The 15,224-nt window shown below is 40.4% G+C and overlaps 1 protein-coding gene across 2 annotated transcripts in view; it reads right to left on the reverse strand.

Moving 5' to 3' along the window:
- Nucleotides 1-15,224, reverse strand: part of LOC122563665 (ADAMTS-like protein 1) — a 571,728-nt gene that overhangs the window by 70,448 nt on the left and 486,056 nt on the right. For both annotated transcript variants that reach the window (XM_043717704.2, XM_043717714.2), the window contains 3 exons: nt 7,204-7,383; nt 5,828-5,981; nt 2,873-4,013 (listed from right to left, as the gene is read on the reverse strand). In XM_043717704.2, the coding sequence (XP_043573639.2) occupies nt 2,873-4,013; nt 5,828-5,981; nt 7,204-7,383 (1,475 nt within the window). The remainder of the gene's footprint in view (nt 1-2,872; nt 4,014-5,827; nt 5,982-7,203; nt 7,384-15,224) is intronic.

Raw genomic sequence — 15,224 nt, forward strand, 5'->3', positions numbered from 1 at the left:
GGAGGAAACTGCAAACTTTACCTGGTCTGGCCTACATGTGACTCCAGACCTACAGAAATATGGTTGACTCTTAACTGCCCTCTGGGAAATTAGGGATGGGCAATAAATGCCGGCCTGTCCATTGATATCCTCATCCCATGAATTAATAATATACTTGCATGGATTAAGAATTGATTGACAGACTTGAAACCAATAGTGGGAATAAATGGGTATATTTCCAGGTGACAGGCAGTGATTAGTGGTGTACCACAGAGAACTAACTTTAGACAAATAACTTGGATGAGGGAATGAAATGCAATGTTTCCAAGTTAGCTGATAACATGAAACTAGGTGAGATTGAGAATTGTGGGGAGGGTGATCTAGTTGAGGGCATCCCATGGCAAATGCAGTTATAGCATGGATAATGTGAGGTGATAGACATTGGTGTGAAAAAGAGAAAGACAGTATTAAAGAAATTGTGATACACTGAGAAATGTGGATTTACAAATCAATCTGAGTGTCACTCTATCCTAGTCAATGAAAGTTAACAGGCCAGTGCAGTAAAGAATTAAGATGGCAAATGGTACATTGTTCTTCATTGCAAGATGATGAGAGTTCAGAAGGTGGAATAAGACCACACCTGGAATTATGCAGTTTTGGTCTCCTTAGCAATGAAAGGATATACTTGCCACAGAGGCAGTGTCAGCAAAGGCTCACTAGGTTAATACTGGGGATGGTAGGACAATGAGGAGGGATTGGTTTGACAGGCCGAAATAAACAAGAGTTTAGACAGAAACATACATAACTCTAACAGGAATGGGCAGGCTAGATGAAGGAAAGACATTTCCCCTGATTGGGGAATTTAGAACCAGAGGTCATAGCCTCAGGATTTGCAATCGGCCATTTCGCACTGAGATGAGGAGACTTTTCTTCGGAGGGTGATCAACCTGAGGAATTGGCTACCACAGAAAGCTGCAGAGGTTGGATCACTGAATACATCCAAGAAAGAGAGTGATTTAAAAAAAAGGTATTAAGATATTAAGGAAAATGGAGAGAAAGCAAATATGGAAATGGGCTAGGGGATTAGCCATGATTATTTTGAAAGGCAGAGCAAACTTGAAGGGGTAAACAACCTACTCCTGCTCCGATTTTTTAACAGTTTGATGTAAGTTTCTGTAAATGCCAATAAGAGAGTATGCACTCAAGAAAATTCAAAAGTAAAAACATATGTGAAGTTAAGCAACATTTGCCTTATCTGTCAAACTGTTATAAACAAGATATTTTAAAGCACATTTTATGGTAATTATTTGAATGTGGCCAGGTAATTTAACTAACATCAATTCCCAACATCTGCAGTGCAATTTAGTTATTATCACAGGATCTGCTGAGTTTTCGAACTGGCCTAAAACATCGAGGGATTATTCCTCACCACAGCCAAAGTGTATGCACTGGCTTGTTGAAAATCTATTTACTAATTGGGAGTGAGTACATAAAATGGATCACCTGAATAAATAAAATTAAAGTCATTAATACCCATAAACCAATGCCACACTTGTCTCAGAAAGCTGATCGTATTGTGTTAATAATGATAGAGTATCAGAGAATTTATATCTTACTGGATCACATGGCCCCTTTGATATGAATAAGATGAATAAAAAAAACTCATTTCCGAAATAATTATTGCATGTTTTCCTCCAGTTCGACGTCACTAGATAGTCCACATATATAGGCATAACATTGGATCTCAGTGACACAAGGTGAGTCCCAAACAAAAAGTGGCAATTAGGTTGTTTGTGGTTACACTATTCAACTAGGATCTAACTTTCCTAATTTAAAACAGGGTTTCTGCCAAGGTGCAAAGTGTCACATCTGCAAGTTCCAACTCCCAATGGACAATTGAGGAAGGTGATTGAATGTTTAAATACAAGATAATATATATAACAAAAAAAAGATTGAACACAGGTTGAAATGTTGTTACAAATGAAAGTAAAGAATATGAAGTGAAAAGGAATAAGAAAGAATACAGTAAACCTTTAGAATCGTTAAGTCAATCTAAATGTTTTATTATTTAGTCATTTACAAAAATTCCAAAAGTCTGAGCTACTAATTTCAATGTTGTGCCACCTCAATAAAGGCCATTATTGTATAATCACTTTTCACCAATGAATCAAGCCTTCTTGCACATATTTCTATCCAGTCACCTCTTAGCTAGTTCAGCAACATTTCACCAGATCACATGCTGGGGCTGAAGCACTTACATCATGAGGGTAACACTATTTCCTTAGGTGTGAAAACTGTCTCGCCAGGCACTAATGCTCAGATTTTGAGTGTGTCTAGTGTCTTTAACTAAAAGGAGAGCATGTGAAGTGTTTTTTTTTTAAGAAAATGTCTATAAAATACTGTATGATGTTGCTAGATGTAAATACAACAACTTAAAAAAAATTTTAGATAATGATTCTGAAGTTGAAAGTTGAGAGCTTAATGTGGATATCTAATAAAACACATTACGACAAAATACTTCCAACTATCCAGAACTGGCTTTTTTCTTGTTTGCACCGACTGTTGGCTATTTGCCAAACATGGTAGAACAGATATAAAAAGTGCTGTAAAAAAATAATTTGACAAAATGATTGCTCATTTTACATTTTTGTACAGTGTTAGATTTTCTTCAAAAACATTATTCCTAACATAAAATTACACTATAAGCCAACTTCCTGATTGTAATTATAATGATTCTTAATGATTGGAAAAATCACCAACTTAGGGTGTGGGGAATTCTTAGAAGTTATTAGTTCCTGAGGATTAAGATACACGTGTGAAGAGAATGAATGGTGATGCATGCATCAACACATTTACTGATGACCATAAACATATTGAATAAAACTGATCATACCTGTGGCTGTATTTCAACATTTGGCCATTCATTGTCCAGCTAATGACAGGTTTTGGGTTTCCCTTTGCTTCACACCTCAGCACCAATGTGTGGGTCCAGTCAGTCAGCAGTACTGTATGGCCCACATTAGCAATCACCTCTGCCGACAGAGACAATCCTTTGTCATTGGCCTTCTGCAGTATTACTGGTGCCTTGAATGGCTCTTTAGATGTATGAATAGACTCCTTCGAATTGGACCGATCTACTGGGTATAATTTTGATACTCCATGGCCATTGGTAGTGATTTTATGGAAAGAAGGTTTCACTGAACTGGTATCTGAGTTTCCCTCTTCATGTTTCAGTTTAGATTCAACAGCATCTAGTTGGCTCTTAGAAATCTCAGCAACCAGTTGGCCAATAGCGTGAGTAGCAAAAGCATCCTTTAGGTCTTCAGTCTGCTGTGATATAGCCTGACTAATTTCATCCAGTCTTTCCTGATCAATTACATACGTTAATGGAATAATAGATTCCACGCTCGCATCCTCCAAAGAAGTGAAGTCCTTCTCTATGGACCACTGTGACTCTCTCGAATCTAGGCTCTCACGAGACCAGCCTTTTATCTCCAACAGTTTATGAATAATTCCATCATACTGATTTTGGTGGTTTAAGAAGAATCGATTTTTGTCTGACTTGCTACCGTTCATCTTCAAACCTGGCATGTATTTGTCCTTTGGACTTACTGCTTCATTTGAGATTCCTTTCCCTATGGCTTCTTCTTGTTTACTGGATGGGGGCTCAATCAGTTTATTATTATTTCCAATTATTTTAATCACAAAATCATCACGTACAAGTCCTGCTATACATGTATAAGTGCCAATATTTATTGGTTTAAGACGATTTATTTTGATATAACCAAAATGAGTAACAGTGACATGTGGTGAGCTTGACAAATGTTTTCCATCTTTCTCCCATGTTATCATGGACTTCCGGAATCTTCTGACAGGACACCTGATGACCACTGATGTTTTGGGAAGCAGGTAAGCCTGCCCACCAGTTGTGAACTGCAGTTTCCTTTCTTTCTTTAATTGAATATAAACTTTTCGAAGACCGAGTATGTAAGGTCCTTGGCGTTCAGAAGATTTGTACTCCTTTCCATTCAATCCTACAGCCAAAAAAATACATTTGACGCTAATTAAATTTAAGCAGAAAAATGGGGCATTGTCTTGTCTGAAAGCTTAGTGGTTTGAAATGTGACCCCACAATTGGAAATTTGTCTAAATGAACATAGAGACAAGTAGGAATAATGGATTCAATACTAAAGCAATCTCAAATCTGAGGAATGGAGTCCTTGGCTTCATAAATGGGCTCAAATCTACACATTCACAAGATCTAACACTTGGACCCCCGCTGAAATATGAGCCAGATCTGCTCACTCACCATCTCGCTGTAACCCAAAGTTTTTTTTAGTGTAGGAAACCACTTTCTCTGGATCTAGGTGTAACCAACGTTTGATGGATTCCAAAGGAGTTGAGATCAGCATTTTTTACTTCCAAAAGCCTTTAATGGCGAGGTGCTCTGGTGCAGGCAGGTGGTGGTATGACCAGCAGCTTACTATTTTCAGATGAGGCCTGACAACTTATTTTCAGATACTTTCATGCCTCTTGCTTAGGGCACGTGCTCCCTTGACAGCTCAGGGCCTGGGTCCAGACAATGGACTAATTTCTACCCCTCTCCCACCCGCTGCCAACTTTGTGAGAGAAACAATGAGTTCAAATAGACAAGTTTGAATACAGTTGCTCAAAGTTAGCACTACTGCCCTGCAGCACCAAGGACCCAGGTTTGATTCCAGTCTCAGCTGTGTGGGGTTTGCACGTTCACCCTGTGTCTGTTTGGGTTTCTACTGTGGATTCCAGTTTCCTTTCACAGTCGAAACATGTGCAGGTAAAATGGATTAACCACACTAAATTGTCCATAGTGTCCAGGTATACCTAGGTTAGGTGTATTAGCCATGGGAAACGCAGGATTACGAGGATCGGTTGGGGGCTGGGTCTGGATGGTATGTGCTCCAAAGGGTCAGTGCTTCCACACTGAAGGATTTCTGTGATTTCCAAATGATACAAAATACAAATGTACAACTTGTCAGACACTCATGAGACAACTAAAATGGTTTTGTAGTTGAAAAGGGTGGCACTGGAAAAACACAGCAGGTCAGGCAGCATCTGATGAGCAGGAGAGTCGACGTTTCAGGTAAGCCCTTCATCAGGAACGTGTAGGGGGAAGGGACATGATAGGGGGTGTGGGTGGGGTGGGAGTGGGCCTGGGACGTAAGGTAGGTGGGAAGGTGATAGATGGATGTAGGTGGGGGTAATTGTGATAGGTCATTGGGGAGGGTGGATTGGATACATAGGAAGGAAGATTGACGTGTAGAATAGGTCAAGAGGGCGAGATTGGATCTACCCTTTTCGACTCTGACTGCAGCAGTCCTCACTTCCTCCTAATTAAAGTTGTTTGATAAGGCAACATACAGGAATATTGATTTGGCTGAACAAGAAACTGGAATGCTTGGTATCTCCAACTGATAAATCAGAAAATAATACAATAATGATCACAAAATAATTCATAATCGAGAGTGTCCTGAAGGATTGAAAGCAGAGTTGGTTTGAAAGTAAATAACGACTGTAAAATGATGCTTGATTAAAAATATCAAAACAGTTGCAAAGTCTAAACAGTTGAAAAACATAAATATTGGGGCTTGAAGTTTGAGATTAATAAATAACTTAATGCTTTAGGAATTTTTATCTTCTTGTAAATAAAGCTACTGAAGAGAATTATCAGAACTGAATTAGAACTGAATAAAACATTTTTTGCATATTAAGTAAGATAGCAAATTATTAAACCTTTGAATTTCAGTTTATATATTAAATGCAACATTTAAAGTTATTCCAAAATGGTTAAGCAGAAAATCATTAAACTTACTGGCACAGGGTGGGAAGGAACAAGATTTGAGCAATGGTGGGTGAGGTAGGTGCGAGCAATTAGCCTTGTGTAGAATGTTGGAAACACCATCTTTACCCACTTTCCTGCAAAATAAATCACGCCTCTGTGTGCCTTCCCCACAGGTTGTTGAACACTAGGATAGATAAAGGGTATTTCTCAGTTAGGTCATCAAGAAAAACTGGATGTCTGTACCAACATGATCTGTTTACAGGCTGTAGTCACTGCAACAAGGTTGATACATCCCAATTAGGAGAAAAAGCCATATTAAAATCAGTGATTCAAATCAGTCTTTCAAAATGATTAATGCACCTAACACCATGGCCAATTCACCTGACCTGCACATTTTTGTGCCTGTGGGAGGAAACCCATGCAGACACGGGGAGAATGTGCAAACTCCATACAGACAGTTGCCCAAGGCTGGAATTGAACCTGGCACCCTGGTGCTGTGAGGCAGCAGTGCTAACCACTGAGCCATCATGCCACCCTATTATTGAAATAATACAACTGAGGTCAATATCCATCACTCAGCCACCCTTTATTTACATGTGGAAAGTCTTTGACACTGGTCCAGCTCCCTCAAATCCAGATCTCAGAGTGTCTGAATGTCTGACACTCCTTTTTTTCTTTTTTTTCTCTTTTTTAGGCAGCTCTCAGAGTGTCAGGATGTCTGATACACCTGTTTATTTTTTTCATTTTTATCATTTTTCTTTTTTTCCCTACACTACCACGTGACAGTAGCAGTGCTTATTCTTCCCCAGCACCCGTGTTGTGTATGTGCAGGTGCAGGACACAGTAAAGAACAAACTCCTCTTCTTTTTATCTGTCAGCCAGGGCTTCCTCATTGGACCAGATTAATAGCCCCAATCAGGGACCTCGTATTCTATGAGGTCCCCCTGGCTGACCTGATCACTACAATTATCCCTAACCAACATTAACACACTGATAATCTTATATTACCTTACTGCCAACTTGAGCACCAGCATTTGCCTTTGTACATCTTAGTCGTCATTGATTACAGAAGTGCCAACACCTTCCGCCATTAAGACTCTGCTAATCCTTTAATCTGCCTCTTTGGGTAATGCTTTGTTGTTTCCCTGAATGCTGAGTTGGTGCGTCAAGAATGTCACATGAAACAAAATATCGCCACTGTGAGAATATATGCCTCTCAATTATTTACAATTCACATAAGCCTTCTCTGTATTCAAATAGTGACCACAGACAATGGCCATTCTCAATCCTAGAATTGACTTTATTTGAGTGAATACATGCTTGCTATAATTCTTATGTAGAATGAATCCCAATTCGAAGTCAGAAGCTCAAAATTGGTTCATTACATGAGCAGTAGATGATCCTACCTCTAGCCATTGAGAAGCCAACCACTCGGCCGGACAGTCCACATCCCCACAGATCCGATGGTCGTTTGGCTTAAGAGAGAGGCAGAGTTCCTCTGCTTGATCCATAAAACTCCCATCTGCCAGTCTCTGCTTGCAAAGGACCTGTCGAACCTGCACACCACCTCCACAGCTCTGTGAACACTTCAAGATGAAAAAGATAGTTATTTCACAAACATTTTTGCTGAGAATATGCAGAGATGCATTTCAACCCCATCATTACTGACATTTGGGAAGGTACGTGCAGGTGGACTGGAAGAAGACCGGTTGAGAGATTTTAAGTGCACAGGGAACATATATGTGCAGTGCACAGTCAGAAAATGTGTCTGTTAAATAACAGGTAAAATAGAATTAGTGCAGAAAATAACATATTTAAATCAGCCATAATTCTCTTGATAATATGAACACCATTGAACAAAGGGGAACAGTTTTCAAAACCTCATAAAAAACCATAATAACTATCAAAGGCACAACACATAAACTGGTAAACGTGCCAAAATATTATATCAGAATAAAGCCAGAAATCATGCTTTCAAAATAGTGATGAAATTGCATTTGTCCAAGCTTGTTTAATTAGACTCTTCCACTAATGCCACTTTATCCAAACGCAATATGTAATTTCAACAAACCTATGCAGATCCACTTGAAAAACTGAAATTTATATAAGTTGTATAATGTCTGCACCTCCTACCCTTATTTCTATTCTAAAATTGTATCCCTTATTAGGTCATGAAAACATCTTGTGTAAAACTGTCATGTCACTGTGATATCCTTCCATGATAGAAAACAACACAGCAGTTCTAGTTTTATATTTCAATTTCAAAGCATGTACTGTAGAGAAAGCCAATTGTACTCCTTTGCTTCCGAAATTATTAAATATTTATATATTTCACCACTAACCACAATCATTAAAGAAAGCATTGCAAGATAAAAAGAAAGAAATGTGCGATTTTGAAATGGTGACTACACTTTTTATTGCACACTTGGGATATGAATCTTGGGATGTGCTATACTGAGGTGGGGTCTGTGGATTTATGTGAAGTTGCTGATAGGGGATCTTGGGGATACTGAGGTGTCTCAGTTCACCAGATCAAGAGCAGACAGATTTGTCAAAGAAGATGAACTATTGCTGTCCCTTTTTGCACGCTTTATATACGTTGAGAGTAACAAACCAACATTTACAGTCAGTACTTTACTTTCCAAGTGGAGCTTCAAAAGAAAGTAAGTTATATTAATCTACATGAAAAAAAATTGCCAAAGAATTGGGAGTCAGCCAAGTTATGTGATACCAATAACCAGCATCTGAGTAACAATAATCAGGAACATAATTAATTTCCAGATGTTTTGGTCCTACTGTTTTGTCTTTGTCTTCCTAAATCTATGTTGGTAACTTTCCTGTGCTTTGTCATGATATTTTGGCAACAACTAAATTCCTTGCCATCTTTCATTTCACAGCTGGATAACACCCATTACCTCGTACTGTGAACATCAGCCTTGGTTAATCCAGACAGTCAGTCAGTTATCTACTAAAGTCAGTCATCAGATGCCTTTTAACAATTTCCAAAGATGTTGCGCTCTCATGGTTAATAAAAGCAGTCACTCCAGCTTTTTAATGCTTGCAGGAGTGGCTCAGTTTTAATCAGCCATGAAAACATCTGATGGGGCCTGTGATTGAAAACGTCTGTAAGGAGCTGTAACATTCCAAAATGACAGCTTATGATAAATTCTTATAGCTCCTGTGTTACAAACAAAACCAGTGCTCTTGGTAAGCAACATACACGAGACTCCCCTCAGCAGGAAGCTTCTATAATGAGTAACACTTATCTTTTGTTTCATTTTTAGATCTTCTTTACAAACAATATGTTTGGATTTTCATGTGCTCCACTGTATTTAATATTCTACTTATTCATGTGCAAGTCCCCATAATATATAATGATAGATTTAATGAGGTCAAAGTTGAGTCGGTCTAACAGACTATTGAAAACTGAAATGACCTTTTCCAAAAATGATGTTAGTTTTTTCTCCTTACCATGAGGCTTGGCTTGCGTCCACCATATGTCTTCATATGTCAGAAAGTAATGGAGTACAAATTTACTAGAAATTTTTGAGGCTTCACTGCATTTTTCCACTCAATCCCACAGTACCAGAAGTAACAATAAAATAGATCTAGCATTTTTTTTAAACAGATATCCATCTGTGGGAATTCTCCATAATCACAGTATTTCAGTTCAAAATAGATGTTCTCAAGCATTTTCTATCAATTAAGACAGACTTGCACTGTTATAGCATTGATAAAAGAATTAAATTGATTGAGTGTGGTTAAGTGATTGAGTGTGGTTAAGGTGTGAGCAGCACTTTCTAACATCTGGCTTGATTTAGAAAGTTTTGTCTCCCTTATCCAACTGCTCTGTAAAGGATAATATGGGGGGGGGGGGGGGAGGCGGGAGAAATACACTTGCATTTCTATAGTACATTTAATAAACTCAGCACATTTTGAAACATGCTATAGGTAATTAAACACTTGTGAAATATAGTCATTGTGTTATGGAAACTGCAGTCATCAAAGTGTGCACAGTAAGATCATACTTTGCTTTGTGATAATGATCAGATTATCTGTTTTAGTGAGGCTGATTCAGGAATCAATATGAGTCCAGGACAACCACTTCCACATGGCTTTTGCTTAAAAAAAATGTTCCTCCAAGCAGGAGCATTGAGTTTGCTCTGGAATGAAAATGGATGGTCTCTGAGCTAGTGAAGGAAACCATTATCCAACATGGTATTTGATAAAATAATGGTAGTGAAAGAGTCTGAAAATATGGACTGAATGAAGGAGATTTGGGAGGCTGGCAGACGTTGTGCAGATATGAGCCTGTCTGTCCACATTTATAAATGTCCACCGTACATCTGTAGTTGTAGCTGCACAAGTGCTTTAATGTTCCTGCTGGATTTGCAGAAGTGGCAAATTGGGCTAATGTAGCAGAGGAAAAGCACTTACTGTCTAAGTAGAAGAGGATCTTGAATTGAATTAGTAGTCATTCGTTGCATATTAGTAACCAGTTTCATTGAGATGATGAATAGAGGCTTACAAAATTAAAAATCACATAACACCAGGTTATAGTCCAATAGGTTTATTTGGAAGCGTAGCTTTCAGAGCGCTGCTCCTTCATCAGGTGGTTGTGGAGTATAAGATCATAGGACACAGAATTTATAGCAAATGTTTACAGTGTGATGTAACTGAAATTATATGTTGAAAAAGACCAGGATTGTTTGTTAAGTCTCTCATCTTTTGAAATAGGCATGTTGGTTTCAGTTCTTTCATATCCCAGAACTTTCGTAAAGTTACATTCTCAAATGAGGGCAGCACAGTGGTTAGCATTGCAGTCTCAGTGCCAGGGACCTGGGTTCAATTCCAGCCTCTGGTCAATGTTTGCACATTCTCCCTGTGTCTGCTTGGGTTTCCTGTGGGTGCTCCGGTTTCCTCCCACAATCCAAAGATGTGCAGGTCAGGTGGATTAGCCATGTTAAGTTGCCCATAGTATCAGGTGCATTAGTCAGAGGGAAATGGGTCTGGGTGGGTTACTTGTTGTTGGGGCTCAGTGGCTTGTTTCCATACCGTAGGGAATCTAATCTAAAAATAGGTGTCATGTCAGCCCAGATAATGCATTGAAGGTGTGAGGTTGTGTGTGCCCCAGTTCAGACTGATTCTAATCTAAAACGCGGATTTACAGAATCTTATATGGATTCATGCAGTTTTTGAGGAAAATAAAATGTAATTCTGCAGTACAAATTCACCTCACAAACTTATCTGGGTGTATGTGTGCAGTGGGGGTGGATGAGTGTCTGCGAGAGAGTGTGCATGTGTGTGAGTGTGAGTGCAAAGGGGTATAAGTCTGTAAGAGGGTGCGTGTCTGAGTGTGGGAGTGTATGTGTGAGCAAAAGAGAGAGAGTCTATGTGACAGAGTGTGTGTGTATGGGTCTGAAAGCCAAATTCGGTGCCCATGGGGATGGCCTCAACCAGAACCTTTTTTCATGTTACACTACAGGTGACCCCACTGCACTACACACACACACTCACACTCACACTCTCTCAGAAACTCATACCGCTCTCCACCCCCTCCACCATCACCACCCACACACACACAAGTTTGTGGGGTGAATTTGGACTTGCAGAATTACTTTTACTTTGCTCAAAAACTGCATGAATCCATGTAAGATTCAGTAAATCCCTTTTTTAGATTAGAATTGGTCCAAACATAGGGACACAGACAGTCTCACACAGGGCACCTCACACCTTCAATGCATTATCTGGGCCAACATGGCACCTATTACTAAAGCTCACTTGAGAAAGATCTGGAATTTACATATGAAAGGACTGAAACCAACATGGTCATTCGACAAAATGAGAGACTTAAACAATTCAGATCTTTTTCAAAACATAATTTCAATTACATCACACTGTAAACTTTTGCTGTAAATTCTGTGCCCTATGATATTACATTCCACAACCACTCGATGAAGGAGCAGTGCTCCGAAAGCTACGCTTCCAAATAAACCTGTTGGACTATAACCTGGTTTTGTGTGATTTTTAACTTTGTACACTCCAGTCTAACACCATCACTTCCAAATTGTGGTTCTAGAGGCTATGAGCATTATTTTCCCCTTTTCAGTTGTAGTGTTTTATGCAGCAAGGTTCATACTGCCTGGCCTACCATAACTCACAGGCACTTTTGTCATGCAAGCTTCAATTCAATAATTGTGCAATTGTTTTCTCAAATGCCCTTCTTGTGGGATCATGCATCAGGAATGGTGGAACTGCTCTCCACAGCTAGGACCTTACAGCATTCATGCCTGTTAAGACATTAGATCCAGCAACTCCTCATTTCAGATGCTGGAAGTCAAGAACTGCCTATCATAATGTTGTGTTCTATCATCATCACTGAAGGCATGGACCGAAAGAAAAGTTAGCTTCCTACTTTGTGGGCAGGGATCTGGAGGTTCTGTTAATTCAGGCAGCTTTAACACAGACTGCAGCCCAGCTCATTGCAGTGCCTCAAGTTAATGATCTACTGTCTTCAATCAGACTAAGTCCATACCTTCTCTATACTACCTCATACTCTCAGGGCCACTACTTAATTTAACTTTGCCACTGCAGGCGCATATCACCAAGGCTCACAGACTACAAAACTCACTATTGCATGCATAGTGTCAACTTGATGGCTTTCACTCACCCCATCCTCCAAAACTAATAAGCCTTCCCAACTATTGCATTTCCTACACACTCACTTCGGACACCTCAGCAGCTCTCCTGCTTTTGCATTGTCACTAGCTGCTCTTCCATCCACTCCACCAGACACAGTCATTCACTTTGTCTCATTGTGAAGGGCAGGTCGTGCCTCACAAACCTTATTGAATTCTTTGAGAAGGTGACTAAGGAGGTAGACGAGGGTAAAGCGGTAGATGTGGTGTATATGGATTTTAGCAAGGCGTTTGATAAGGTTCTCCATGGTAGGCTACTGCAAAAAATATAGAGGTATGGTATTGAGGGTGAGTTGGAGGTTTGGACTAGGAATTGGCTGGCTGGAAGAAGACGGAGGGTAGTAGTTGATGGTAAAGGTTCATCTTGGAGTGCCGTTACTAGTGGTGTTCCACAAGGATCTGTTTTGGGACCATTGCTGTTTGTCATTTTTATAAATGACCTGGAGGAGGGGCTAGAAGGTTGGGTGAGCAAGTTTGCGGATGATACGAAAGTCGGTGGAGTTGTTGACAGTGAGGAAGGATGTGTCAGGTTACAGCGGGATATAGATAAGTTGCAGAGCTGGGCAGAAAGGTGGCAAATGGAGTTCAATGTAGGTAAGTGTGAGGTGATTCACTTTGGTAAGAGTAATAAAAAGACGGGGTACTGGGCTAATGGTTGGATACTTGGTAGTGTGGATGAGCAGAGGGATCTTGGTGTCCATGTACACAGATCTCTGAAAGTTGCCACCCAGGCATATGGCGTACTGGCTTTTATTGGTAGAGGAATTGAGTTCCGGAGCCCTGAGGTCATGTTGCAGTTGTATAAGACTCTGGTACGGCTGCATCTGGAGTTTTGTGTGCAGTTTTGGTCGCCATACTATAGGAAGGATGTGGAGGCACTGGAACGGGTGCAGAGGAGGTTTACCAGGATGTTGCCTGGTGTGGTAGGAAGATCGTATGAGGAAAGGCTGAGGCACTTGGGACTGTTTTCATTGGAGAAAAGAAGGTTTAGGGGTGACTTGATAGAGGTGTACAAGATGATTAGGGGTTTAGATAGGGTTGACCATGAGAACCTTTTTCCACGTATGGAGTCAGCTATTACGAGGGGGCATAGCTTTAAATTAAGGGGTGGTAGGTATAGGACAGATGTTAGGGGTAGGTTCTTTACTCAGCGAGTCGTGAGTTCATGGAATGCCCTGCCAGTAGCAGTGGTGGACTCTCCCTCTTTATGGGCATTTAAACGGGCATTGGATAGGCATATGGAGGATAGTGGGCTAGTGTAGGTTAGGTGGGCTTGGATCGGCGCAACATCGAGGGCCAAAGGGCCTGTACTGAGCTGTATTTTTCTATGTTCTATGTTCTATTGCAAGAAAATCTTGGGGCTAACACCAGTGCTGGTGGTGGTGGGGTGGGCATATTCCTTTGAAAGAAAAACTGCTCTGTTAGATTGGAGACCGAACACGACCACTCAAATGCAAATGGAGAATCCTCAGATATCAACTAACAGAATTAACCTAATTGTGCAGAGCTCTCTCATTATCACCACTGCTACTTCATTTTTAATCAGCACAAGCTTTCATCCCTTTAAAACTACAAATTCACTTCCTTCTCTCAGGCAGGCAGTGATGACTCTGAGCGAATCTCTACCTCAAAGAGTAAACAGTGGAGACCATTGCCTCTACCTTGAGGAGGAAACAACTGAATCTTCAGAGAATGCACTGGCAAGCCTTTCACCTCCATGTTCCAGGAGCTCCAAAATGGTCACTGCGGAGGGTACCCTCTCTAGGATAGACAAGAGCACAATCTGGTGAGCATGTCACTGGTGTATGTCCAAGTCTGATCAAGTTGTGTGGTCCATCTTTGCATTCTCCAGGCATGTCCAATATCCTAGGTACTAATCTTTAGTGATTCAAATCACTCCACATGATATCAAGAAACATTTGGAGGCACTGGGTACTGAAAAGGCTATGGGCTCTGACAACATTCCAGCAATAATACTGAAGACTTGTGTTCCAGAACTTGCCGCTCCTTTAGCCAAGCTCTTCCACTATAGTTACAACACTGGCATCAATCTAATAATGTGGAAAATTGTCCAGGTATGTTCTCTGCACAAAAACCAGGACAAATTCAACCCAGCCAATTACTGCCTCATTAGTTTACTACTGATCATCAGTAAAGTGATGGAAGATATCAATAGTTCTATCAAGCTGCATCTGCTCAGCAATAACCTGCTTAATGATGTTAAAAATCACAACACCAGGTTATAGTCCAACAGGTTTATTTGGAATAACTTGATGTCTGTGTCGATACGTGCGATCTTCTTGGAGATTCTCTCCACTTTGAGCCGGCAGTTAGTTAATGATGCCCAGATTGGGTTCTGCCAGGGCCACTCCATTCCAGACTTCATTACAGCCTTTTATCAAACACGGACAAAAGTGCTGAATTCCAGAGGTGAGGACAGAGTGACAGCTCTTGACATCAAGGCTGCATTTAACTGACTGTGGCAAGAAAAAGCCCTAGCAAAACATGTGCCAATGGGTATCGGAGGCAAACTCTCCACTGTTTGGAGCCATAGCTGGCACATAGGAAGACTATTGTGGTCACGGGAGATCAGCCGTCTCAACTCCAGGACATCTCTGCAGGAGTTCCTCAGGGAAGTATCCTAGGCCAGACCATCTTCAGCTGCTTCAACAATGACTTGTCTTTTATCATGAGGTCAAAAGTAGGAATGTTCACTGACGATTGTGCAA

Source organism: Chiloscyllium plagiosum, unplaced genomic scaffold, assembly GCF_037043375.1.
Source record: "Chiloscyllium plagiosum isolate Xiang-an unplaced genomic scaffold, Cpla_swu_hap1 HiC_scaffold_2, whole genome shotgun sequence".
NCBI lineage: Eukaryota > Metazoa > Chordata > Chondrichthyes > Orectolobiformes > Hemiscylliidae > Chiloscyllium > Chiloscyllium plagiosum.